This window comes from Entelurus aequoreus, linkage group LG16 (genome assembly GCF_033978785.1).
Source record: "Entelurus aequoreus isolate RoL-2023_Sb linkage group LG16, RoL_Eaeq_v1.1, whole genome shotgun sequence".
Lineage (NCBI taxonomy): Eukaryota > Metazoa > Chordata > Actinopteri > Syngnathiformes > Syngnathidae > Entelurus > Entelurus aequoreus.
Window position 1 is genome coordinate 43,876,029 of NC_084746.1, and position 24,913 is coordinate 43,900,941.

The 24,913-nt window shown below is 40.3% G+C and overlaps 2 protein-coding genes across 3 annotated transcripts in view; both read left to right on the plus strand.

Moving 5' to 3' along the window:
- The window catches only part of esyt2a (extended synaptotagmin-like protein 2a), a 45,972-nt gene extending 30,749 nt beyond the window's left edge, over window positions 1-15,223 (plus strand). For both annotated transcript variants that reach the window (XM_062023073.1, XM_062023074.1), the window contains 9 exons: window positions 3,991-4,065; window positions 4,641-4,727; window positions 7,150-7,299; window positions 7,397-7,797; window positions 10,900-10,998; window positions 11,096-11,227; window positions 13,916-14,021; window positions 14,093-14,142; window positions 14,225-15,223. In XM_062023073.1, the coding sequence (XP_061879057.1) occupies window positions 3,991-4,065; window positions 4,641-4,727; window positions 7,150-7,299; window positions 7,397-7,797; window positions 10,900-10,998; window positions 11,096-11,227; window positions 13,916-14,021; window positions 14,093-14,142; window positions 14,225-14,270 (1,146 nt within the window). In that variant the 3' untranslated portion in view covers window positions 14,271-15,223. The remainder of the gene's footprint in view (window positions 1-3,990; window positions 4,066-4,640; window positions 4,728-7,149; window positions 7,300-7,396; window positions 7,798-10,899; window positions 10,999-11,095; window positions 11,228-13,915; window positions 14,022-14,092; window positions 14,143-14,224) is intronic.
- Window positions 15,224-15,703: 480 nt separating this feature from the next.
- Window positions 15,704-24,913, plus strand: part of LOC133631065 (receptor-type tyrosine-protein phosphatase N2-like) — a 181,745-nt gene continuing 172,535 nt past the window's right edge. Inside the window, exon 1 of the mRNA XM_062023087.1 lies at window positions 15,704-15,965. Within this exon, the coding sequence (XP_061879071.1) occupies window positions 15,893-15,965 (73 nt within the window). The 5' untranslated portion in view covers window positions 15,704-15,892. The remainder of the gene's footprint in view (window positions 15,966-24,913) is intronic.

Below are 24,913 nucleotides of genomic sequence, written 5' to 3' on the forward strand. Positions count from 1 at the left end.
GGACGTATTTTTCGAACGTAGTCAGCCACAACAGTACACAGCCGGCGCTTCTTTGTTTACATTCCCGAAAGATGCAGTCAAGATGGAAGAACTCGGATAACAGAGACTCTAACCAGGAGGACTTTTGATTTGGATACACAGACGCCTGTAGAGAACTGGGACAACACAGACTCTTACCAGGATTACTTTGATTTGGATGACAAAGACGCAGACGTGCTACTGTGAGTATGCAGCTTTGGCTTTTTTTTGCGTATGTACGTAACTTTTTTTAAATATATAAGCTTTATGAACCTTGGGTTAGGTGAACGGTCTTTTGGGCTGAGTGATTGTGTGTGTTGATCATGTGTTTGAATTGTATTGGCGTGTTCTATGGAGCTAGGAGCTAGCAGAGGAGCTAGGAGCTAGCATAACAAACACGCAGGTGTTATTATGCAGGATTAATTTGTGGCATATTAAATATAAGCCTGGTTGTGTTGTGGCTAATAGAGTATATATATGTCTTGTGTTTATTTACTGTTGTAGTCATTCCCAGCTGAATATCAGGTACCGTGAGTATGCAGCCTTGGCTGCTAAACATTCGATAACTTGACCGTATGTGCGCGTCACGTACGTAACTTTTTAAAAATATATAAGCTTTATGAACCTTGGGTTAGGTAAACTGTCTTTTGGGCTGAGTGATTGTGTGTGTTGATCAGGTGTTTGAATTGTATTGGCGTGTTCTATGGAGCTAGGAGCTAGCAGAGGAGCTAGGAGCTAGCATAACAAACACGCAGGTGTTTTTATGCAGGATTAATTTGTGGCATATTAAATATAAGCCTGGTTGTGTTGTGGCTAATAGAGTATATATATGTCTTGTGTTTATTTACTGTTGTAGTCATTCCCAGCTGAATATCAGGTCACCCTCGGGTCTCACAGCATCTTCCCTATCTGAATAGCTTCAACTCCCCACTAGTCCTTCACTTGCACTTTACTCATCCACAAATCTTTCATCCTCGCTCAAATTAATGGGGAAATTGTCGCTTTCTCGGTCCGAATCTCTCTCACTTCATGCGGCCATCATTGTAAACAATAGGGAACTTTGCATATATGTTCAACTGACTACGTCACGCTACTTCCGGTAGGTGCAAGCCTTTTTTTTATCAGATACCAAAAGTTGCAATCTTTATCGTCGTTGTTCTATACTAAATCCTTTCAGCAAAAATATGGCAATATCGCGAAATGATCAAGTATGACACATAGAATAGATCTGCTATCCCCGTTTAAATAAAAAAAATTCATTTCAGTAGGCCTTTAAAGGTGCCATATGTAGTAATGTGGCCAGAAATGGTACTGCAATCACGGTCAAAATTCTGTAGTCCCCTCCCACTCTCCATGACTGAGGTTGCCAGATACGCAGCCGAATCCAAATATCCTACTCCAATGAACATCAAATGTCAATCGACGAGGCTTACGTTGTAGGTTTCTCTTGTTTATGCTTCTTGCAAGATGGTTTACTAAGTAATTATGCCACATTTTACTGATGTCGATTAGCCAAATGTATTTGTAAAGTTACGCAGCAATATTTTCGTCGGGAGTCGGGAGAGATTGTTTGCGTTACCCTGCTAAAATGTCTAGTTTGACCACACGGACCACCATCGAAATGTTGTCATTGTTTTAGTCAACTTGCATTGTTCAGGGAAAAATAGGTTGTTGACAATAACCACGACGAACATTTTAGTAAACAAAATTACAGTTTTAAGTCAGAAAGGATTAAAATCATCCTAGGTCCCCTTTAAAATGAAATTGAGGAAAAAATTATGAAAAGCAAAACAAATACAGTGGAACCTCAATTTACAAACCCCTCATTGTACAAACCACAAACTGAATAAAAATATGCTTTAGTGCAGTGTTTTTTTTTATTTTTTTTGGTCATAAAGAAATACAATCATGTGTGCTTACGGACTGTATCCCTGCAGACTGTATTGATATATAATGTATATATTGTGTTTTTTATGTTGATTTAATAAAAAAAAAAAAAAAAATACAATTTATTTCTTTCTTTATTTTTTCTTGTGCGGCTCGGTACCAATTGGTCCCGGGCCGCGGCCCGGTGGTTGGGGACCATTGCTTTAGTGTACGAACCTTGTCTTTGCGTATGAGCGTTTCATCCACGCATTGTGTTCGACTTTATTTGGCCAGTTCAGCTAGTTGTTTTTTTTTGGGACTTTTATTAAATATAGACTTGATCCATCATCTCCTTGTTATGTTTTTTGATATAGAATACTGTATAAGGCTTTATATTGTGTTCAAAATGTATAAACCTTTACTAAAATATGGACTGGGAACCATTATTCATGTATATTTTCTTTCTGATGGAGAAAGTAGCTTCAATATACGAACTTTCCTATTTACTAACCTTGTTCAAAAACCTATTAGGTTCGTAATTTGGGGGTCCACTGTGTTGAGAAATACAAACGAAGTTGCGACAACTTGAGTTTTGAAGAGCGTAAAGTGTTTTCATGTTGGAGTCTCCAAAAGTGTCCAACAAGACCAGAAAAAGTCGCTCGTTTTGCCACTAGTCCCTTTCTTTTAATACTAGCTAAATATAGCCACAAAGTCTCAAAGTTAGCAACAATGTTCCCTGCTGCTACTTATATTGTCTGGAAATCACAAATGTTTGTAGAAACAGTCTTCATGCCCAAGTGCTTGATTTAGGACACCTGGGGCCGTACTTATCAAGCTTCTTAGAGTGCCATTTTACATTTAAGTCCTGAGAATTTGCGAAATTTAGTCCTACTCTCAAACTTAAGAATAAAAGCTTTTTATCAACGTTCTTAAGTCTAAGAATCACTCCTACTCTCCACGATATTTAAGAGACCTTCAGAGGTGTCTTAAGTGGTTAGGAGTTGCCAGCAGGGGATGGCACTGAGGCGAGAGAGACGTGCGCGAACGTTCAGGGAACGGAACAATGTTTTGTTTTTTTTTGATGACGAGCAGCTGATCAAACGGTATCGTTTAGACAGAGCGGATATTATTTTTGTCACAGATTTAATACTTTTCGATTCCTTGTTGATTTCTGCATGTGTCTGCAGTGGGCTAGTATATATAGAGCCACCCACACCAGTTTCAAATTAGTTGCCTAATTAATGAATTGGAAAGAAAATGTTATGACAGTAGTGTATGTGTGTGGCCGTGAGGTGAGTGACGTCAGTGAGTGTGTGGGCGATAGAAGAGAGGGAGCGGTAACGTGAGTGCCGGCGGGGACTAGTTTGTTTTGTATTATTTTGTAGTTTATTGTCAAAATATACACTCCCATTGTCCACTTAAATATTTCCAAGATATTTCTTTATTCTTAGACAACGGATTCCATTCCGTGATTGGTCATTTCTATGGACACAGAAATGACGTCACCTAAAATTCAGTTTACGGCAAATAGTAATGTCGTAATTCAGCTCTGAGTGTGACACTTAAGATTCAGTCCTACACTTCGCTGAAAGTGTGAGTAAGACGCTTGATAACTAACTTTTAAGTGCAACTTTCAGCGAAGAATTTATTTACTCTTAAGTCAACTCTTAGCAGACTTCTTAGGAGTAATTCTAAGAAGCTTGATAAGTACGGCCCCAGGTGTGTATGAGCTGTGTCATAGAAGAAGAGTTATAATGCCATCTACTGTACAGAGTTCTAACGACAAGCTACATTCACAGACAGTCCCATTATAATGTGTTTATGAGCGAAAGCGAACAAGTAGTGCTACATTTGTTCATAGCAGGCCGCCACAAATAAATGAATGTACAGGTACCATTGCTGTCTATCAACTCATTTGTTGTCGAAAAGTAACATCTACACCATGTCCCACGGTGTTTTTTCACCTTTATCTTCAGAAAAAATATATTTTGATTCATAAAATACTAGATTTTAACTGTTAGTCTTGTTTAACCTGATCAAGAGTAGAAGCAATTACTGCCGGATGTTTTTCTCCTCTCACATCTCCTCTTTCTCCCTCCTGTGCAGTCTGGGAAGAAAGTGACCAGTGACCCCAATCCCTTTGTCCATCTGAGAGTGGGTCACAAGTCCAACGAGAGCAGGGTGAGGCCAGTCCACCTGCACAAAGTTCACATGCACAGGCCGTCCACTTTTGTGTTGCATGTTCACAAAAAGCCGCTATTACAACCTTTCATTTTGGGCTATAAAATGTGCTTCAAACAACACATTCAATTAAAACAGTATTCACATTCTATAACAGTGGTTCTCAAACTTTTTTCACCAAGTACCACCCCAGAAAAAAATTTGCTCCTCTTAATGACAATGAAATACAGTAGCGTGGTAGACCTAAGTATTCATTAAAAACAAGCCAGCGGTTTGATTTAACAAATATATTTATTATTTTTGTCCAATCTAACATTACACACAGTTTGAACAGTAACACTGTTTGAATTTAGTAAATTAAACACTGTACTTTAATCAAGTGATTCTTTAGTGTACTACTAGATTGAGCCTGTGTACCTTTAGTGGTACACTTACAACAGTTTGAGAATCACTGCTCTTTAAGCTTTGGACAAGCTTCAATATTTCACTAAAGATCTTGAAAAGTGAGTGAGCGAAGTTGAAGCTAAATGCATCTTTGCAAACTCAAATCAAAGGTTTGATTAATCTGCCTGCAGATTCGCTACAAGACTGATGAACCCGTGTGGGAAGAAGCCTTTTCCTTCCTCGTCCACAACCCCAGAAGTGAAAACCTGGAGATTGAGGTATAAATCTTCTCCTTAGATGCGTCTCTACTTAGACTTGGTCTTACACTTAGGGCCCGATCTACTTAATGTTTGTGTGTTTTAAAACAAGTGCAAACTTGATAGCGCACCGATCTACTAAACTTGTGCACAGAGAATTGCCACTCTCAAGTCAGCAAAATAAGGAGTGCAATCCATTTAGAGTGTGTGTCTTCATGAATTTAAAGAATATATGCTCATCATCAGAACAGCCACAATACTGGGAGGAGAAAATGCAAACTTAATCATTTAGCACACGCAGAGTGATTTATCACGACTAAAGTTGTTCTGCGGGAGCTGTATTGCGTCTTTATTTAGCACGTCTGCGCATTGCGTGCAATGTGGGTTCAAAACTGGCAGTTGCATAGAAATATGGTTGCGCTGCAGCTCTGTCCTATGTATGTTTGTCAACATGTATTGACTGTCAAAAATAAAATTGTTTGACGTATCGTCTATTCAGAAATATACATTTATAGTTGCTGGATGACTTAAGGGGCTGATTAAAACAAATTCAGTTGATGCCTTTTGGTGTTTGCTGGCATTTTTTTAAATGACGCTTGTTTACTAATATAGAATTTGTATTATTAATATATCTTTTATATGAAAAATACTTCCTGCAATATGCATTTTCTTGTGCCTGGAACATTCCAGCGCACACTCTCATCGCTGTTAGTGCCAGCATCTGCCAGGGCGTAGCTTCAGTGCGGTTAAAAATGTAGTTTCCATTGTAGATGGACTGCAAGACTGCGTCTAAAATGCCCATAAAATTGGTACATGTCTGCTGAATGTTTGAAAACATAGCAAAACGCCACAGGGAGTACACACAATTTAAAGTTTGCGCACATTGTTTAGTATGTGTTATTTGGATCTTGGTAGATCAAGCCCAAAGTCTTTTGAGTGCACACTGGGAAGAATGTTTCGACCAGTGTTTTTCAACCTTTTTTGAGCCAAGGCACATTTTTTTCATTAAAAAAAATACGGAGGCACGCCACCGGCAGAAAAGGTTAAAAAATGAAACTCCACCAGGTTGTCATGCCTTATTTTGAGTTTGTTGTTGTTTCCTGTGTGTAGTGCTTTAGTTTCTGTCTTAATTTGGTGACCCTTCCTGTTTGCCTTCATTTGAGTGCTATTGCCCGCACCTGCTTTGTTTTCGCAATCAAGACTATTTAAGTTGTGCGTACACTATCCTTTGTGGGGACACTGTTGATTGTCATGTCATGTACGGATGTACTTTGTGGACGCCGTCTCCCTGCTCCACACGCTGTAAGTTTTTGCTGTCGTCCAGCATTCTGTTTTTGTTTACTTTGTAACCAGTTCAGTTTTACTTTTGTTTTGCATAGCCATCCCTTATATGTGTAGTGCTTTAGTTTCTGTCTTGCGCTGTTAATTTGGTGACCCTTCCCGTTTGCCTTCCTTTGAGTGCTATTGCCTGCACCTGCTTTGTTTTCGCAATCAAGACTATTTAAGTTGTGCGTACGCTATCCTTCTTTGTGGGGACACTGTTGATTGTCGTGTCATGTACGGACGTACTTTGTGGACGCCGTCTCCCTGCTCCACACGCTGTAAGTTTTTGCTGTCGTCCAGCATTCTGTTTTTGTTTACTTTGTAGCCAGTTCAGTTTTACTTTTGTTTTGCATAGCCATGCTTCAGTGCCTTTTCCTAGCGGTATTTGCCTTTTGTTCATTTTTGGTTTAAGCGTTACATACCCCAAAAGGGACAAGCGGTAGAAAATGGATGGATGGGACCTTTTACATACCAAAAAAGGTTGAAAAACACTGCACTAGACAACGGCACATTATTATAATTATTGATTTGCAAAAAATATTTGGCCCTGCGATGAGGTGGCGACTTGTCCAGGGTGTACACCGCCTTCCGCCCGAATGCAGCTGAGATAGGCTCCAGCACCCCACGCGACCCCAAAAAAGGGACAAGCGGTAGAAAATGGATGGATGGATGGATTTTTTGGACCAATTAGGTGAAGTTCCAAAATTTCCCACGGCACACCAGACAATATCTCACGGCACACTAGTGTGCCGCGGCACAGTGGTTGAAAAACACTGGTTTAGACAAAGTACACTTTCAGTGCTCCAATGTTATTATCAATGTCATTGATGGACTTTTATCACCCTCAATAGTCGTCATTTGGGTATGTGCGGAAACTAAGTACACATTGTACACGTTATTCTTATTGCAGTGTAGTGGTGCAAGTATTCCATTTGAGATGAAGTACTCCATTTTGCTGTGAGTGAGCCACCAACTACTCACCTGGACCCCGACTTAAACAAGTTGAAAAACTTATTCGGGTGTTACCATTTAGAGGTCAATTGTACGGAATATGTACTTCACTGTGCAACCTACTAATAAAAGTCTCAATCAATCAATCAAACCTCTTGCTTGCATCCAGGTGAAGGACGCCAAGCACGAGTGTACACTGGGCACGCTCACTGTACCCCTCAGCCGCCTGCTGGAGGCAGAGGACATGATGCTGAATCAGCCGTTTCCCCTCAAGACCAGCGGACCCAGCTGCACCCTCAAAATGAAGTTGGCTCTGCGGGTATAAAGTTCAAAAACAAAAATTTCCAATTACAAAAGTTGTTTTACATTTCAGCAAAAAAAAAAAAGCCAAGTGCTTTTTGTTGGTCCACCTTTAGGTTTTGTGCCTGCTGGACAAAGACGCAGCATCGGCTCCTGACCCAAACCCGTCCTCTGCGCAGCTCCGCAAGTCCAGCTCCACCAACCCCACCCCACAGCCTTCCGCCTCGTACGACTTTCCCACGACGCAGGACACCTCCCCCATCCCCCGCTCGGTGTCCATGCCGGCGCAGGACTTGCCTAACAGCCGGCAGGAGGCCGGCGAGTACCATGCTGGTGTGGCGGTGGGCAGGATCGGCGGTTACAGTATGGAAAGCGGGAGAAGCACGTCCAACTTGACCATCTCAGGCTCGCAGTCATTCCTGGCTGCAGGCAAGGAGGCCACGCCCAGCATCGCCTCGGACATCTCCAACCCGTACGCCGCTCAGGAGCTGCAACAGAGACTTCAGCAGCTGCAGAAGTAAACCATCACTCTGTCAATCACACGTAAACACATGAAGACTAGATTAAGATTGTACAATGAATAACATTTTAGCTACAATTAGTTTCGAGCGATCGTCAGCAATTTAAAAAGCAGGCTAAGCTGCATATCAAATCAAACACTTTCACAGCCCGTGGCGGCATTGAAGCAACAGCGACTCGTTTTTAAGCCCCGTGAATCGGCCTGCGCCAGAGGCCATTGTGTATGGGCACAGACCTCCAGACCTCCCCGGCATACATTGACAAACTTTTTCAGCTGTCATTGTTACATTGTTACTTATTCAGTGTCATTGTTACTTGACATTTATACCCGTTGTTATCACAATTATACGCTTTCTACATGTTTAAGTACTTACATAATATTGTAAGTCTATTGTTGTTTTACACTGAATCACATATTGACGTCATAAATTATGAATTAAATGAATTGAATGTATGTTGCTTCGACAAATAGTCACGTGACCTGGGTGTCTTGCTAATTAAAGGCTAATTAGTTTACAGCTGTTAATTAAAACGGCGACTGGTGTGTACGCCTGCACAACACGCTGATCTTCCTGTATCCATAGAGTCGTACTAGCAGGGCTAACGGCTCGCCATTGTGTTAAATAGAGTGTGGAGACACGTTTTCTTCAAGTGACAACATTTCTCGCCATTTTTCTGGTGTTCCGCATTGGAATTAATGCACCACCTGCATGTGTATGAATCCAGGGAATGCTGAAATGTGTAGAGATGTAACGGTATCAAATCTCACGGTACGATATTATCACGGTATTAAGGCCACGGTACGATTTTATTGCTGTATATAGGTTAAGAAAAAAGCTTGGTAAAAATGCCATAGTGTGTAAAATGAAGTGTCAGGAATGTTTAGGATAAACATCCATCCATCCATTTTCTGCCGCTTGTCCCTCTCGGGGTCGCGGGAGGTGCTGGAGCCTATCTCAGCTGCATTTGGGCATGCTTACTGTTTTTGAACACAAACATTGTTAAAATGTTTAATCATATTTTTTACTACAAACAAGTATTTCTAAGTGTAAATAATTGTGTCGGAACATCTACTGTTTCAAGTAAATATTAAAACGAATAATTTATAGGTGATGTCTTGAAGTAACAATGTAAACATTCAGTGTAACAAGTGTAAAACAATAATGTTCAGTTTCAACTTTTACATTAAGGGAAGCGATGTCCTCTACAGTGGATATTTTTATATCAGTCTGGAAAATATTGTTTCTCAGAAATGTAAATTAACCATATAAGCCAGGGGTCGGCAACCCAAAATGTTGAAAGAGCCATATTGGACCAAAAATACAAAAACAAATCTGTCTGGAGCCGCAAAAAATTAAAAGCCACATTACATGTGTCATGAGATATAAATGTAATTAAGATGACTTAAAGGAAACTAAATGAGCTCAAATGTAGCTACAAATGAGGAATAATGATGCAATATGTACACATCGCTAGCCTAAATAGCATGTTAGCATCGATTAGCTTGCAGTCATGCAGTGACCAAATATGTCTGATTAGCACTCCACACAAGTCAATAACATCAACAAAACTCACCTTTGTGCATTCATGCACAACGTTAAAAGTGTGGTGGACAAAATGAGACAGAAAAAGTGGCATAAAACACGTCGTAGAAAGTCGGAGAAAGTTATACCAGTTATATCAATCAATACATGTAAACAAACTATACGGTGAGTTCAAGGACCGCCAAAATAAGTAGGACAAAACGGCGCTCGCCAAATACTCGAATCAGTGAAGCATGTTTAATATAAACAGTGTGATTTATAACAATTAGGGAGGTTTGTGTCATGTTTGTCCTCCTACAGAAACCATACTAAAACAAAAAAATAGATTTTTTTCCCCCTCATCTTTTTCCATTCTTCATACATTTTTGAAAAATCTCCAGAGAGCCACTAGGGCGGCGCTAAAGAGCCGCGGGTTGCCGACCCCCGATATAAGCATATCCATATAATAATTTTAATAATGTAAATACCTCACAAACTGATGTTTGGCTTCGCTGGCTTCAAATATATTTTCAGTGTGACTGTTTATGAAGTGGCGACATGTCCAGCCAGACCTGCTTTCCGCCCGAGTGCTGCTGGAATAGTTCAGCCCCCTGCGACATTGAGAGACAAGCGGTAAAAAATAAATGGATGGATCGAGGATGTATCAAATAGCTTTTGAGTGTACTCGTTTTTCCCACGTTGAACTTTTTTTTTTTTTGTGATTTCCCACCGTGCGGTGCGATGAGACCGGCTGGGTCTGTGTCACCTTGGAAACGAAAGTTGCGCGTTTCGCTTTGCTGAACGTAGACTTTCTTACCTCCACCAAAGAGGTTATGTTTTGGCCTGGGCTTGTTTGTCTGTTTGTTAGCAACATAACTCAACCGGTTACGGACAGATTTAATGTCCAAAAAAGTATTTATTTCATCTACGACGAGTACGAATACACATCACTTCCTGCTTACGGCGTTCAACGCCCCCATCTTGCCGTTCCTAGGCTGTAGAGTAGATTCTGGGAGATGTAGGTATTTACGGACCCGGCCAACGCTAAAACGCCAGAAGAAACCTACACTCACTAAGTGTTTGTTTGATACTGTCACATGTCACAGTATTATTGAGAAGACTGTGAAACCGAAATACCGATGTATTTATTATACCGTTACGTCCTTACTGAAATGTAATTGCGCATTGAATGACTTTCATTTGAATACAATCATTACCACAAATAAAGCTATACTTTATTAGACTAAAGCCATCATGTGAAGAGAACACAAATGTAATATTATTACTAATAATGAACAAAAACACAAATTACATGATGATGTCACGTTCACATCGATCCCCAAATGAGAATTGCGTTGAATCGAGAATCGATTCTGAAATGAATCGTCATCCTAAGAATTTAAATTGAATGTAATTGTGAGTTGTTGTAAGATCCCTTATATGCAGTATATATGTAGTAAGGGAGTGTTGCAGTATAAGTAATTGTTGTGTATGGGTGCAGTAGTGTATACAAACAGTATATACTGTATGGAGTAATGGAGTGTAGCAGTATTAATTATTGTTGTGTATGTGTGCAGTGGTTCTGGAATCAACACCTTCCCTCTGGGTGAGATCCAGTTGACTGTGAGACACAGCTCTCAGAGGAACAAGCTTGTTGTGGTGGTTCACGCCTGCAGGTACCAATCACTAACAGTCAGCAGGGCGGCGTCAGAGCTCTGATTAACACATCAACACTCTTCACGCCGACTCATCCTCCTCATCTCTTTGCTGTAGGAACCTGATCTCCTTCACTGACCACGGATCAGATCCTTACGTCCGCCTATACTTACTTCCTGACAAGAGGAGGTCAGGCAGGAGGAAAACTCACACTTTTAAGAAAACGCTCAACCCTGTTTATGATCAGACGTGAGTACTTTTAACTTTTTCAGATGGTGATTATTGTCCAGGTTGTACCCCGCCTTCCGCCCGAGTGCAGCTGGGATACGCTCCAGCCCTCACGCAAGTGGTAGAAAATGGATGGATGGATTGTAATTGTTAATATATTCCTTACAATTTTCAGGTTTTAAAAATACCGTGTTTTTCAGACTATAAGGCGCACTTAAAATCCTTTAATTTTCTCCAAAATTCGACAGTGTGCCTTATAACCCTTTGCGCCTAATGTACAGAATCATTCTGGTTGTGTGCTTCTGTGCTTACCGACCTCGAAGCAATTTTATTTGGTACATGTTGTAATGATAAGTGTGACCAGTAGATGGTAGTCACATATAAGAGATAGTGTAGACTGCTATATGACACCAGTAAACAACACCAAACCTTTAAATGTTCCATTGAAAATAAAGAACATTACACACGGCGCTCAAAAATCTGTCAAAATATTTTAGTATGACTTTGACGACCCACCACTTGATGGATTGTCGGCCCATTACACTGGTTCTGAAATTCTCATGTATCTATCAAATCTGCTGTTGATACTTGGACTATATAACCAACATTTATAACCAACATATAATAAGTTGATTCTAAATTAGGGGCGGGACATGGATAAGCATTCTTGCTTTTTTCCCATATCCCTGTCTGTCAAATTACAAAGAGTGATGAAGTATTGCTATATGTGTATGTATGCCGGAATAAAAACATTTAAAAAATAAAATAAATTACGGCTACCGTAGTCAGAGGTACAAGTATTACTAGGGTGTGTGTATTAAAGACCGCAAAATGGCACCCATTAGCAGATATATTCTCTGGCGTTTTGTTTTACAATATTATGCAAAATCAACTTTTCTTACCTTCTGGTACCTGCTGATTTTTATTTGAGATCTGCCATAAGTCCTGAAAATGTGCGCACGTCCGCCACTGTAGTCCGTGTCGATTACGTAGTCGATAAGCTGCTTCTTTTTCTCTATCTTCTTGTTATGGGGCATTCACCCTCTGCTGTTGCCATTTCTAATATAAAGTAGCGTAAAATTCTAACTTATAGCTCGCTATGGAAGCGCTAAAAACTACCAGTGTAGTGAGTTTACATAATTCACTCACGGAACTTTAGTTATTAGAGAGTTCCGGTCGGACAGTTTTTCACGAGACACATTTATGGCGTTGTTGCACTAGTGAGCCACGGACGAGAACATGCTGCTCCGTTATTGGATGTCATTAAAACAGTTAGCTCCATCTTTTGACACTTCTTCAACTCCCGTCCTTGCATGCTACACCGCTACAACAAAGATGACGGGGAGAAGACGCTGTCGAAGGTGAGCCACGTAAATAAGACCGCCCACAAAACGGCGCATCCTGAAGCGACTTGAAGATGATCTGTAAAACATAATCTGTGCAACGTTTAGACCAGGGGTGTCAAATGTACGGCCCGCGGGCCGGATCAGGCCCGTGAACTGGTTTTATCCGGCCCGCGGGATGAGTTAGCTAAGTATAAAAATGAGCTGAAATTTTTGAATGAAAGAAACTGCTGTTCTAAATGTGTCCACTAGATGTCACAATAGCAATTCTTTGTATCTTTGTGGATGATGCTACATATGTAAAAAAAAAATAAACCACATGATGTTAGTGCACCAGTCGAGGAAAATTAGCAAACTACATAAATAACGTCCTGTAATTTGATTTTGGTATAATTTTTTTTATCTTGATACATTGAAAATGAACACCAATGAGCTGACTGATGAACATTATCACATAATTTATTGAGAAAGTATAAATAACGACTAATAAAGGTAGAATACAATTAACCGCAACATGTAAGTGTAAACAAACCCCAACAACATTATGATTTGTACATTTTCAGAATGTGCTTGTTCTATTTTTAAACAAAGAAAACAATCTGAAGTTGTCTTTATTTTTAAGTTATCGTGCCGTGATTTTACCAGTCCGGCCCACTTGGGAGTAGATTTTTCTCCATGTGGCCCCCGATCTAAAATGAGTTTGACACCCCTGGTTTAGACCAAGGAACCACCATCACATGGTGAGTGTGCCAACCACCGGTACTGGTCCGTGGATCGATTGGTACCGGGCCGCATAAGAAATTAAATCAACATAAAAAACACAAGATACACTTACAATTAGTGCACCAACCCAAAAAACCTCCCTCCCCCATTTACACTCATTCACACTCATTCGCACAAAAGGGTTGTTTCTTTCTGTTATTAATATTTCTGGTTCCTACATTATATATCAATATAGACCAATACAGTCTGCAGGGATACAGTCCGTAGGCACACATGATTGTATTTTTTTTAAGACCAAAAAAAAAAAAAAAATACCCCGACACCCCACCCCCCGGTCCGTGGGACAAATTTTCAAGCGTTGACCGGTCCACAGTTACAAAAAGGTTGGGGACCACTGATGTAGACGACAAGGAAATGTTTTCAATTTAGAAAAAAAATCATATGACCCCTTTAATGCGCCTTACAATCCGGTGCGCCTTTTGTATGAAAAAAGACCTGAATAGACCCGGTCATCTGCAGTGCTCCTTATAATCCGGTGCGCCCTATGGTCCAGAAAATACGGTACAACAACCGGCTGCATTGAAGCATGCAAGAAATATACAAAGTCAACATTCTAATTATTGAACTTTGATCCATGCTTCAGCTTTGAGTTCAGCGTGTCTATGGTGGAGCTCCACAGGAGAACGCTGGACGTGGCCGTGAAGAACAGCGGGGGGCTCCTCTACAAACACAAGGGCCTTCTTGGAAAGGTACGTCCGTCCTGCATGTTCCCTCCACATCATGTGACCAAGCTCATCAGAAAACCACTTTGGCCCATCAGGTTCTAGTGGAGATGGTTGTCGAGGACATGGCTAAAGGCTGGACACGGTGGTGAGTGTTGGAAAAGTTGAAATAGGTTTGTTGGCAGGGTGGAAGTTAGTGATTGTTTCCATGGCATGATTGTCTCATGCAGGTATGACCTGAGTGAAGACGGCCTGAGGAAGCCTCATCAGTTATAGGCTCATCATCATCATCATGTTTGTGCTGGTTTCCTTTAGAAAAGCAGCTTTGAGGTTCTTGTACTCTCATCAGTCGCAAGGCACACCTCCCCTTTAAGGCTAAAGGGAGAGTACGCAAACACTCTATTTATAACATATCTTCTGTAAATATGTCCCACCATGCTGGACTTCTGTATTCACGCTGTATTCTTCTAATGTTTATAATTCCATGCGGTTTTTGTTGTTATTTTTTTAATGTTCTGTGATAAAAGCAGTCAGGAATGCCACTGCCAAAGACCGTTGAATATTTTTAAAACAATTTTGGTCACAAAAAAGCCCAAACTACGCTGGCTTCATTTGACACATTTTGTTTAGTCAGCAGCAAGTTCGTTTGCCGCATATTTTTAGTTTGAAGCTTAAATGAAGCCAGTGTACAGTGCTCGCAGTTTGCGCATCCTTCAACGTGTTGAGGGATCATCTGACCTCCAAGGAACCCACTTTTTGGGTTCTTCTAGGTTAAAATGAGTGAGACATTGTAAGGATGCTTTTATTTTACAATTACTGAAAATAAATATTCTGTATGACTTTCTCCATGTTCCTGTACAAATCATGCATCTTGAAAAGACCACAGTGCCACCTAGTGGCTAGATTTGTAAGTACAGTTTACTTCTGCGTGCTTTTGCTTGCACAGAAATGCAACCAAATATCACGTTAAGACTTTTTTATATGGTTTCTTGTCATAGCTGACATTTTGTTGACGAGTCTTAAAAGTTGATGTTTTTATGACGTCATACCTAAGTCAGCCCGGCAACAAGTTTTTTACTTGGCCCACGCGGCCTCTGACCCTGGAGACCCATGACAAAGACAGTATTTAGTGTGGCGAAAATGAAGACTGCTGCTTTGTTTTCTACTTTGTGCCTTAAAAACGCTAAGAATCCTCCACCCCGGAAGAATAAATAAAGAGCCTTTTATCAAGCAAAGCGTTTGTCTCCTTCATTGTTTTAACTCCTTCACAAGTATTTAGTCGATGGCGCATACACCTTACAGCAGTGGTCCTCAACCACTGGGTCCGTGGACCAATTGGTACCGGGCCGCACAGATAATGAAAAAAAAAAAAAAAAAATTCTTTTTATTAAATCAACATAAAAAACACAAGATACACATACAATTAGTGCACCAACCCTAAAAACCTCTCCCCCATTTACACTCATTCGCACAAAAGGGTTGTTTCTTTCTGTTATTAATATTTCTGGTTCCTATGGTATATATCAATACCGTGGGACACATTTTCAAGTGTTGACCAGTCCGCAGCTACAAAAAGGTTAGGGACCACTGCCTTAAAGCGCAGGTGGTGCTAAAAGTACCTTTGATTTATTTCACCTTCAAATATTATTTGCACAGTATCCCAACCACGCACTACTTTTATTTTGAAATGCACCACCGGATGTACAGTGCGTATAGTTGTCAGGCGTGTCAAACAGCATCATCATTAGGAGGAAAGGGAACGCCCTGCAGCCTCTCTTCCTCATCATCCATCCACCGCGGCGGTGTCACATGAGAGGACAAGCACCGTGGACAAGATGGATGACACGTCCTTTTAAGACAACATGTCTTCCTTTTGAGACCAATAACCCACGATAGACATGCTGCTTTCCTCCGCCATCTTCCTCTTCGTCATCCTGCAGACCTGCCCCGCCTCCGCCGACCGGAGGTTCGGTGAGTCAATAATTTGATCTTTTTGATTTGTTTACATGTTCAGGTTTTTTAAAAAAATATATATATATATATAATCGCCGCTGGTTGTTTTCTTTAAACGCGCCAACACGTCGAATGTCGTCATATAGAGACAAGCTGAGAATAACAACCACAACTTGGATGTGCAGGAACAATTTTAAAGCATACATTGCACCAGCTTAAACTAATTAGCCTTTAATTAGCAAGGCACCCAGGTCACGTGACTATTTGTCGAAGCAACATTTAATTCATAATTTATGACGTCAATATGTGATTCAGTGTACAACAACAATAGACTTACAATATTATGTAAGTACTTAAAACGTGTAGAAAGCGTATAATTGTGATAACGGGTATAAATGTCAAGTAACAATGACACAATTAAATATACATTTTCACCATAAAGATGCAATGTTTATTATTACTGTTTATAATTAGAGTTGATGAAGGCCAACCTAAATATTTACTGCCATATGGAAAACACAATTTGTGTGTGTGTGTGTGTGTGTGTGTGTTTATGTGGTCATGTTACATAAGTAGAGTGTGTAGAACAGTGGTTCTTAAAGGCCTACTGAAATGAAATTTTCTTATTTTAATGGGGATAGCAGACCCATTCTATGTGTCATACTTGATCATTTCGCGATATTGCCATATTTTTGCTGAAAGGATTTAGTAGAGAACATCGACGATAAAGTTCGCAACTTTTGGTCGCTGATAAAAAAAAGCCTTGCCTGTACCGGAAGTAGCGTGACGTCGCAGGTTGAAAGGCTCCTCACATTTTCCCATTGTTTACACCAGCAGCGAGAGCGATTCGGACCGAGAAAGCGACGATTACCCCATTAATTTGAGCGAGGATGAAAGATTCGTGGATGAGGAATGTGAGAGTGAAGGACTAGAGTGCAGTGCAGGATGTATCTTTTTTCGCTTTGACCGTAACTTAGGTACAAGGTCTCATTGGATTCCACACATTCTCCTTTTTCTATTGTGGATCACGGATTTGTAATTTAAACCACCTCGGATACTATATCCTCTTGAAAATGAGAGTCGAGAACGCGAAATGGACATTAACAGTGACTTTTATCTCCACGACAATACATCGGTGAAGCACTTTAGCTACGGAGCTAACGTGATAGCATCGTGCTTAAATGCAGATAGAAACAAAAGAAATAATCCCCTGACTGGAAGGATAGACAGAAGATCAACAATACTACCAAACTCTGGACCTGTGACTACACGGTTAATGCTTTCAAGCCTGGCGAAGCTTAACAATGCTGTTGCTAATGACGCCATTGAAGCTAACTTAGCAACGGGACCTCACAGAGCTATGCTAAAAACATTAGCTATTCACCTACGCCAGCCAGCCCTCATCTGCTCATCAACACCCGTGCTCACCTGCGTTCCAGCGATCGACGGAGCGACGAAGGACTTCACCCGATCATAGATGCGGTCGGCTAGCGTCGGATAGCGCGTCTGCTATCCAAGTCAAAGTCCTCCTTGTTGTGTTGCTGCAGCCAGCCGCTAATACACTGATCCCACCTACAGCTTTCTTCTTTGCAGTCTCCGTTGTTCATTAAACAAATTGCAAAAGATTCACCAACACAGATGTCCAGAATACTGTGGAATTTTGCGATGAAAACAGAGCTGTTTGTATTGGGATACAAACAAATTTAAAATGTCACTTTATAAGTTAACCCGGCCGTATTGGCATGTGTTGCAATGTTAAGATTTCATCATTGATATATAAACTATCAGACTGCGTGGTCATTAGTAGTGGGTTTCAGTAGGCCTTTAACCTTGTTGGAAGTAACGAACCCCACCAGTTTCATATGCGCATTCACCGAACCCTTCTTTAGTGAAAAATAAAATGTTTTTTTTTTTTTAATTCAAGACAAAGTTATATGTTTTTGGTAACAGTTTAGTATGGGGAACATAATCTAAGTAACAAAGACTTAATTTAGAGTTATTTGGACACTAGGGGAACATATTCTAAGTAAAAAAAGACTTAATTTAGAGTTATTTGGACACTAGGGGAACATATTCTAAGTAAAAAAAGACTTAATTTAGAGTTATTTGGTTAGGGTCAGGGTTAGAGGGTTAGGCTTATAATAAGGCCATGCCGAATAAGGCATTAACAAGTACTTAATAATGACTAGTTAAGAGCCAATATGTTATTAATTTGCATGTTAATAAGCAACTAATTAATGGTGAATATGTTCCCCATTCTAAAGTGTTACCATGTTTTTTTTACTGGTGCATAAAATGAACCGTGCATGAACATCACCTTGTTCAAACAACAAAACCAACACAGTGCATAAACTCACAACAAATTACACACCTGCAAATCAGTGTGACTTCTGCTGTTGCCGTATCCGTAAATACGCCGATAGGGAGAAGTTTTTATTTACACGATGAGTCGAATGTGTCTTGACCTCTGCCGAACCCCTGAGCCCGACTCACCGAACCCCTAGGGTTCGATCGAACCCAGGTTAAGAACCACTGGTGTAGAAGCTGGAGGACATCTCATGAGCTGCAGCTTCTTGTGTTTTTGTCCCCTATTATCATCCTCATCACTAATAAGAAAGAGTGTTGATTACCTCCAACAGTAATTATCCTGACTGAGTCAGCATGACAGGTAAACAAACAAGGATGGTTGCTAATGCTAAGAAGCTGGCTTGTAGTACCACCTTCAAACTTGGGGAAGACGGTTTGATGATGATTTATTGTCTCATATTTTGCTTGTTCCAGCAGCTTCTCCTCATAAAGTGTGGGTGTGTCCTCCGAATCGTTAAACCAAGAAGGTCACCGGTGGTCTGCCTGCTGTGACTGTTGCCACGGCAACGCTTGGCTTAAAACATTTCAACAATATCACGTTAATGATCACATTAAAGGGGTAAATTATAGTAAGGAAGGGATTCATATGGCCCCATTGCTGAGTGGATCTCGTGGGAGAGGAAGGTGGGGCGGTGTAGAGCGGCCGTGCCAGCAACTTGAGGGTTCCAAGTTTGATCCCCGCTTCCGCCATCCTAGTCACTGCTGTTGTTCCTTCGGCAAGATACTTTACCCACTTGCTCCTAGTGCCACCCACACTGGTTTAAATGTACAGTCTAAGTCAAAAGTTTACATACACTTGTAAAGAACATAATTACTTTCCAATAATTTCTACAACTCTTTTATTTTTTTGTGATAGAGTGATTGGAGCACATACTCGTTGGTCCGAAAAAACATTCATGAAGTTTGGTTCTTTTATGAATTTATTATGGGTCTACTGAAAATGTGAGCAAATCTGCTGGGTCAAAAGTATTCATACAGCAATGTTAATATTTGGTTACATGTCCCTTGGCAAGTTTCACTGCAATAAGGCGCTTTTGGTAGCCATCCACCAGCTTCTGGTTGAATTTTTGACCACTCCTCTTGACAAAATTGGTGCAGTTCAGCTAAATGTGTTTGATTTTCTGACATGGACTTGTTTCTTCAGCATTGTCCACACGTTTATGTCAGGACTTTGGGAAGGCCATTCTAAAACCTTAATTCTAGCCTGATTTAGCCATTCCTTTACCACTTTTGATGTGTGATTGGGGTCATTGTCCTGTTGGAACACCCAACTGCGCCCAAGACCCAACCTCCGGGCTGATGATTTTAGGTTGTCCTGAAGAATTTGGAGGTAATCCTCCTTTTTCATTGTCCCATTTACTCTCTGTAAAACACCAGTTCCATTGGCAGCAAAACAGGCCCAGAGCATAATACTACCACCACCATGCTTGACGGTAGGAATGGTGTTCCTGGGATTAAAGGCCTCACTTTTTTCCCTCCAAACATATTGCTGGATATTGTGGTCAAACAGCTCAATTTTTGTTTCATCTGACCACAGAACTTTCCTCCAAAATGTCTTATCTTTGTCCATGTGATGTCAGATGAAACAAAAATGTGTATGTAAACTTTTGACCACGACTGTAAATAGACTTAGACTTAGAAAAACTTTAATTATCCACAAGGGAAATTGTTCAACACAGTAGCTCAGTTACAATCATGGAAAGTGTAAGGATGGAAAGTAAGGCTGCAGCTAACGATTATTTTTCTATCGATTAATCTATAGATTATTTTTTCGATTAATCGGTTAATCTATAGATTATTTTTTCGATTAATCTATAGATTATTTTTTCCTTTTGCCGATTATTTTTTTTATTCAAAATGAAGATGAAAAAATGAATGTAGGCCCGTTTTTTCAAAAGGCATGGCTTTTATTTACAAAAAAAAAGAAGTATGGCCACTCAGTCAACATTGACAACAACATGACTAAATATTCTGTAACAATGTAAACATTTAAAACTTTTAACATTTAACAAAATTAAAAGTAGCTTATTTGCTTTTTAATGTGCAAATATAAAAGTCAACATCCAGTTCAAATCTTAATATTCTGCAATAGTATAAGCATTTCAAAAGTAAAAGTATTGCTTATTTTGCTTTAAAATGTGCAAAAATAAAGATAAACATCCAATACAAAAAAGTGCAAAAACGAAATATTCTGTAACAACAGTGTAAACATTTCAACAAAAGTGAAAGTATTGCTTATTTGCTATAATGTGCAAAAATAAAGATAAACATCCAATACAAAAAAGTGCCAATCTAAATATTCTGGAGCACTGTAAACATTAAATATTGCTTTTAAAATGTGCAAAATAAACATCCAGTCCAACACAGTACACAATAACCAATTCTACTCATTCCAGTGAGTGACTAACAGTTGTAATGAAGAAAGGTTAGCATGTCTACTTGCTTTGCTTCTTTTCTTGTTTACAATATTCCCAGCAGCTGAAAATAAGCGCTCAGAAGGGGTCGATGTGGCTGGAACTGAGAGCTAATTAGCCTTCACCTCAAACCAGGACTGCGAGTGAGCTGAGCTGCAGTTTAAGTTTCTAGAAGGTCAACGGGCTCATAGTGATGTTACTAGTAGTTGACTGGGAGGTGTTTATTATCATTTGGGGAGAGTCCGCTGCCTGATGCTCACCTGCTAAACACCTATCTGCTCCACGCTGAAGCGCTGACTACATGCGCTCTGAATACGCACTGCTGATTGGCTGATAATGCTTCGTGTGTACCAATCAGATGGTTGTGTGGGTGGGACAATGCTGCGTGTGTACCAATCAGATGGTTGTGTGGGTGGGACAATGCTGCGTGTGTACCAATCAGATGGTTGTGTGGGTGGGACAATGCTGCGTGCTGAGACAGAGGCAGACGGAGCAAAGCAGCTTGTTAAGACTTTAGCAGCTAAAGTTAGCTTTAGCTTAGAAACTCGTTCGGTACACCCCCGTACCGAACCGAAAGCCCCGTACCGAAACGGTTCAGTACAAAACACGTACCGTTACACCCCTAGCAGATACAAATAACACATTCATGTTTTTGTGTAATGATGACAACGTATGCTCGCGCGGACGATTGACTAGTTGATGGTTTTCTTTTCAAATGTTCGTTCATAGCCGTTGTGCTGCTATGATAGGCCATTTCCGCTCGACACAGTGTGCATACAACAACATTATTAGGCCGTTTATTGAAATACTCCCACACTTTTGGCATGCTTTTCCCCCCTCGCTCGCACCGCTCGCATCGTCTTCTTTGATCGTCTGCTTTGCGCTCCGCCGTGACGGTAGTGTGACGTCATTATGCGACGCGTCGACGCACAAAAACGGCGTCGACGTATTTACGTAACCGATGACGTCGACTACGTCGACGCGTCGTTTCAGCCTTAATGGAAAGGACAATGCAGGTATAAATAGACTAATACAGCAATAAAAAAATCTAACATATATACAAATATATACATAATATGTGTACAGAATAATGTACAGCTCTTTGAGTCCCGAGAGAGAAAGCACTATATAGATATAATTCACAGTTAATCATTTTGCAATTTAGTCTGCTGAAAATGATGAAACATGCTAATCAGTATAGCAACTGATGCTGTGATTAAAGTTGGAATTTCCACAAAACCGTGGCGGGCCGTGCGTTTCTCACCTAGGCCTTAAGTGATGTCCTACTTAGTCCGACTTCACCTCTCAAAATACCGTAATTTATGTCACCATATGGACATGGCTGAAAATACTATACAGAAACACACATGCACGCTACTGTGCATTGAATCCACTCAACAGTGTACAAAAGGGTCTTTTTTTCGGCGCATTTAACATTCAATAAACCCGCTTCAGCAATTAAAACATCTTACGCGGTACTGTCAAAATTAAGAGAATTGTATAAAACAAATGAAACATGAAAAAATAAAGAAATAAAATATTTGAACACACAATTTGTAGCACCCATCCGATGCCGTATAAGCCAGTGGTACCGTCGTAGTCGGTTGATTCGTGTGAAAGTGGCAGGCAAACCATTTCTCCGCCGGTGTTGTGCCCAAATGTGATTGCCTGCCAAAAATGTATTTCCTTCGCGGGAGCACACACCGCTCGCTAAACCTGCATTGCTTGGCTTAGTCTGTCCACAGTGGATTACTAGGTGTAAGACAAACACTTTATCTTCGTGGTTATTGTACCGGTGAGTTTTCTGTGGCTTTCTATGGCTCAACTTCCTGTTTTTGCAACTTGTGAATGGATACTCACTTGGGATTCCCAAGTGAGTATCCAATCACAGCGTAAGGCCAGCTAGAAGGCCTTACTGACAAGAACTGGTGATCTGATTGGCTATCGCAATTGTCTATCAACTCTATATGTCCGTTCACTTACAGTGCACAGACGCCCGCATTGTTGATTCTGAAGGCCTCTAGGCAGATTTCGTACAGCATGACAACATAAGCTAGCTGAATTCTGATTGGATACAAACTGTAACCTAAAAACAACAGCATTGGAAGGAGCATAATATGACATGAAGAGAATATGAATACTTTTAGATATTTAGGGAAAAAAATACTTTTATCTTTAATTATGATCATGATTTCTGGTTATGTTAGGCCAGCAGAGAAGACGGCCCACCACTGCCACAAAATACATTTTAAGATATTCAACACTCTACTGCTGTCTGGCGGCTGAAGTGGATAGTCCACCGCCCCACCCCAAATTTGTCACGTTTCATGTGTCAGCTAAACCGCGACAAATGGGACCATATGAATCCCCTTCCTACTGTACACCGCACCATATCTGAAAATAGAAAGTATTGTAACTAGAAATATTCATCATAAAAGCTTTATTAGTGATCAGGCCACGTTTTACATCACATTTTAGGGGTCATAAAAGTGTAATAAGAAGTAAAGCAATGTTAATAGGGTATGTTGACTAAGAAGTCTGTTTCAAATGTGAGTGCTTTCATTTCATGTAACTTCCTGTGGATATTTTTCTCAGCAGGCGATGATGCATTATTAGATGATTACTCTATGAAACAAATATAAATGATGAGCTAACAATAATGAAGAAATACTTTTCAGTTTGATGAGTGAAGCAGGTGCCAAAGTGCATTATGGGAAACATAGTGTCAATGCTCAGCCTTCCTGCTTGCTAGTTCCTTTGGTGCTGGCTGCTTGAAGCTGATCTAAATTCACTTCTTGCAGCTTGATCGACTCGAGCATGTCTGTGACACATTTCACACTCTCACAGAGCTGACAGCCATGACAGACAGGCACACTGAGAGTGAACATACCCCAAATAGCAAAAATAACCTTCCGACTTCTTCTATCCTACACCCTTTCTACATACATCCCCTATCCCACATCCTTTAATCCTACATCCTTCTGTCCGACATCCTCTATCCTACATCCTTTCATCCTATATCTTTCTGTCCGACATCCTTCATCCTCTATCCTACATCCGACATCCTCTATCCTACATCCTTTTATCCTAAATATTTATGTCCTACATCCTTCATCCTCTATCCTACATATTTTTATCCTACATTCTATAGCCTACATTCTCTGTCCTACATCCTACATCCTCTATATTTTTTACATACATCCCTTATCCTACATCCTTTTATCCTACATCCTTGTGTCTCACATCATTCATCCTTTTTCCTACATCCTTCTATCTTACATCGTACATCCTCTATCCTACATCCTTTTTGTCTTTCATCCTCTATCCTACATCTTTTTTATCCTATATCTTTCTGTCCGACATCCTTCTGTCCTATGTCCTACATCTTATATCCTTTTTGTCCTGCATCCTCTATCCTACATCCTTTTATCTTATATCTTTCTGTCCGACATCCTTCATCCTCTATCCTACATGCTTTGTCCTACATTCTTCTGTTCTACATGCTTTGTCCTGCATCTTTCTGTCCTACAACCTTCATCCTCTATCCTACATCTTTTTATCTTACACCATTTAGCCTACATCCTTCTGTCCTACATCCTACATCCTTCTGTCTTACATCATTTTAACCCACAGTACATCCTCTATCCTACATCATCTATCCTACATCCTTTATCCTACATATTTATATCTTCTATCCTTCTGTCCTACATTGACTATCCCACATCCTCTATATTTTATATCCTTCTACCCTACATCCTTCTATCCTACATTCTTCGATTTTACATCATTCTACCCTACACACTTCTATTCTACACCCTTCTACCCTACATACTTCTGCCCTACATATTTCTATTCTACATCCTTCTACCATACATCCTTCTATCCTACATCCCCTATCCTACAACCTTATGTCTTACATCCTTCTATCCTACATCCTTCTATCCTACAACCTTATGTCCAACATCCTACTACCCTACATCCTTCTGTCCTACATCATCTATCCTACACCCTTCTATCCTACATCCTTTTTGACCTGCCTCTTCTATCCTACATCCTTGTATCCTATATATTTCTGTCTGACATCCTTCATCCTCCATCTTACATTATTTGTCCTACATTCTTCTGTCCTACATCCTTTGTCCTGCACCCGCTATCCTACATCCTTTTATCCTGCATATTTTGTCC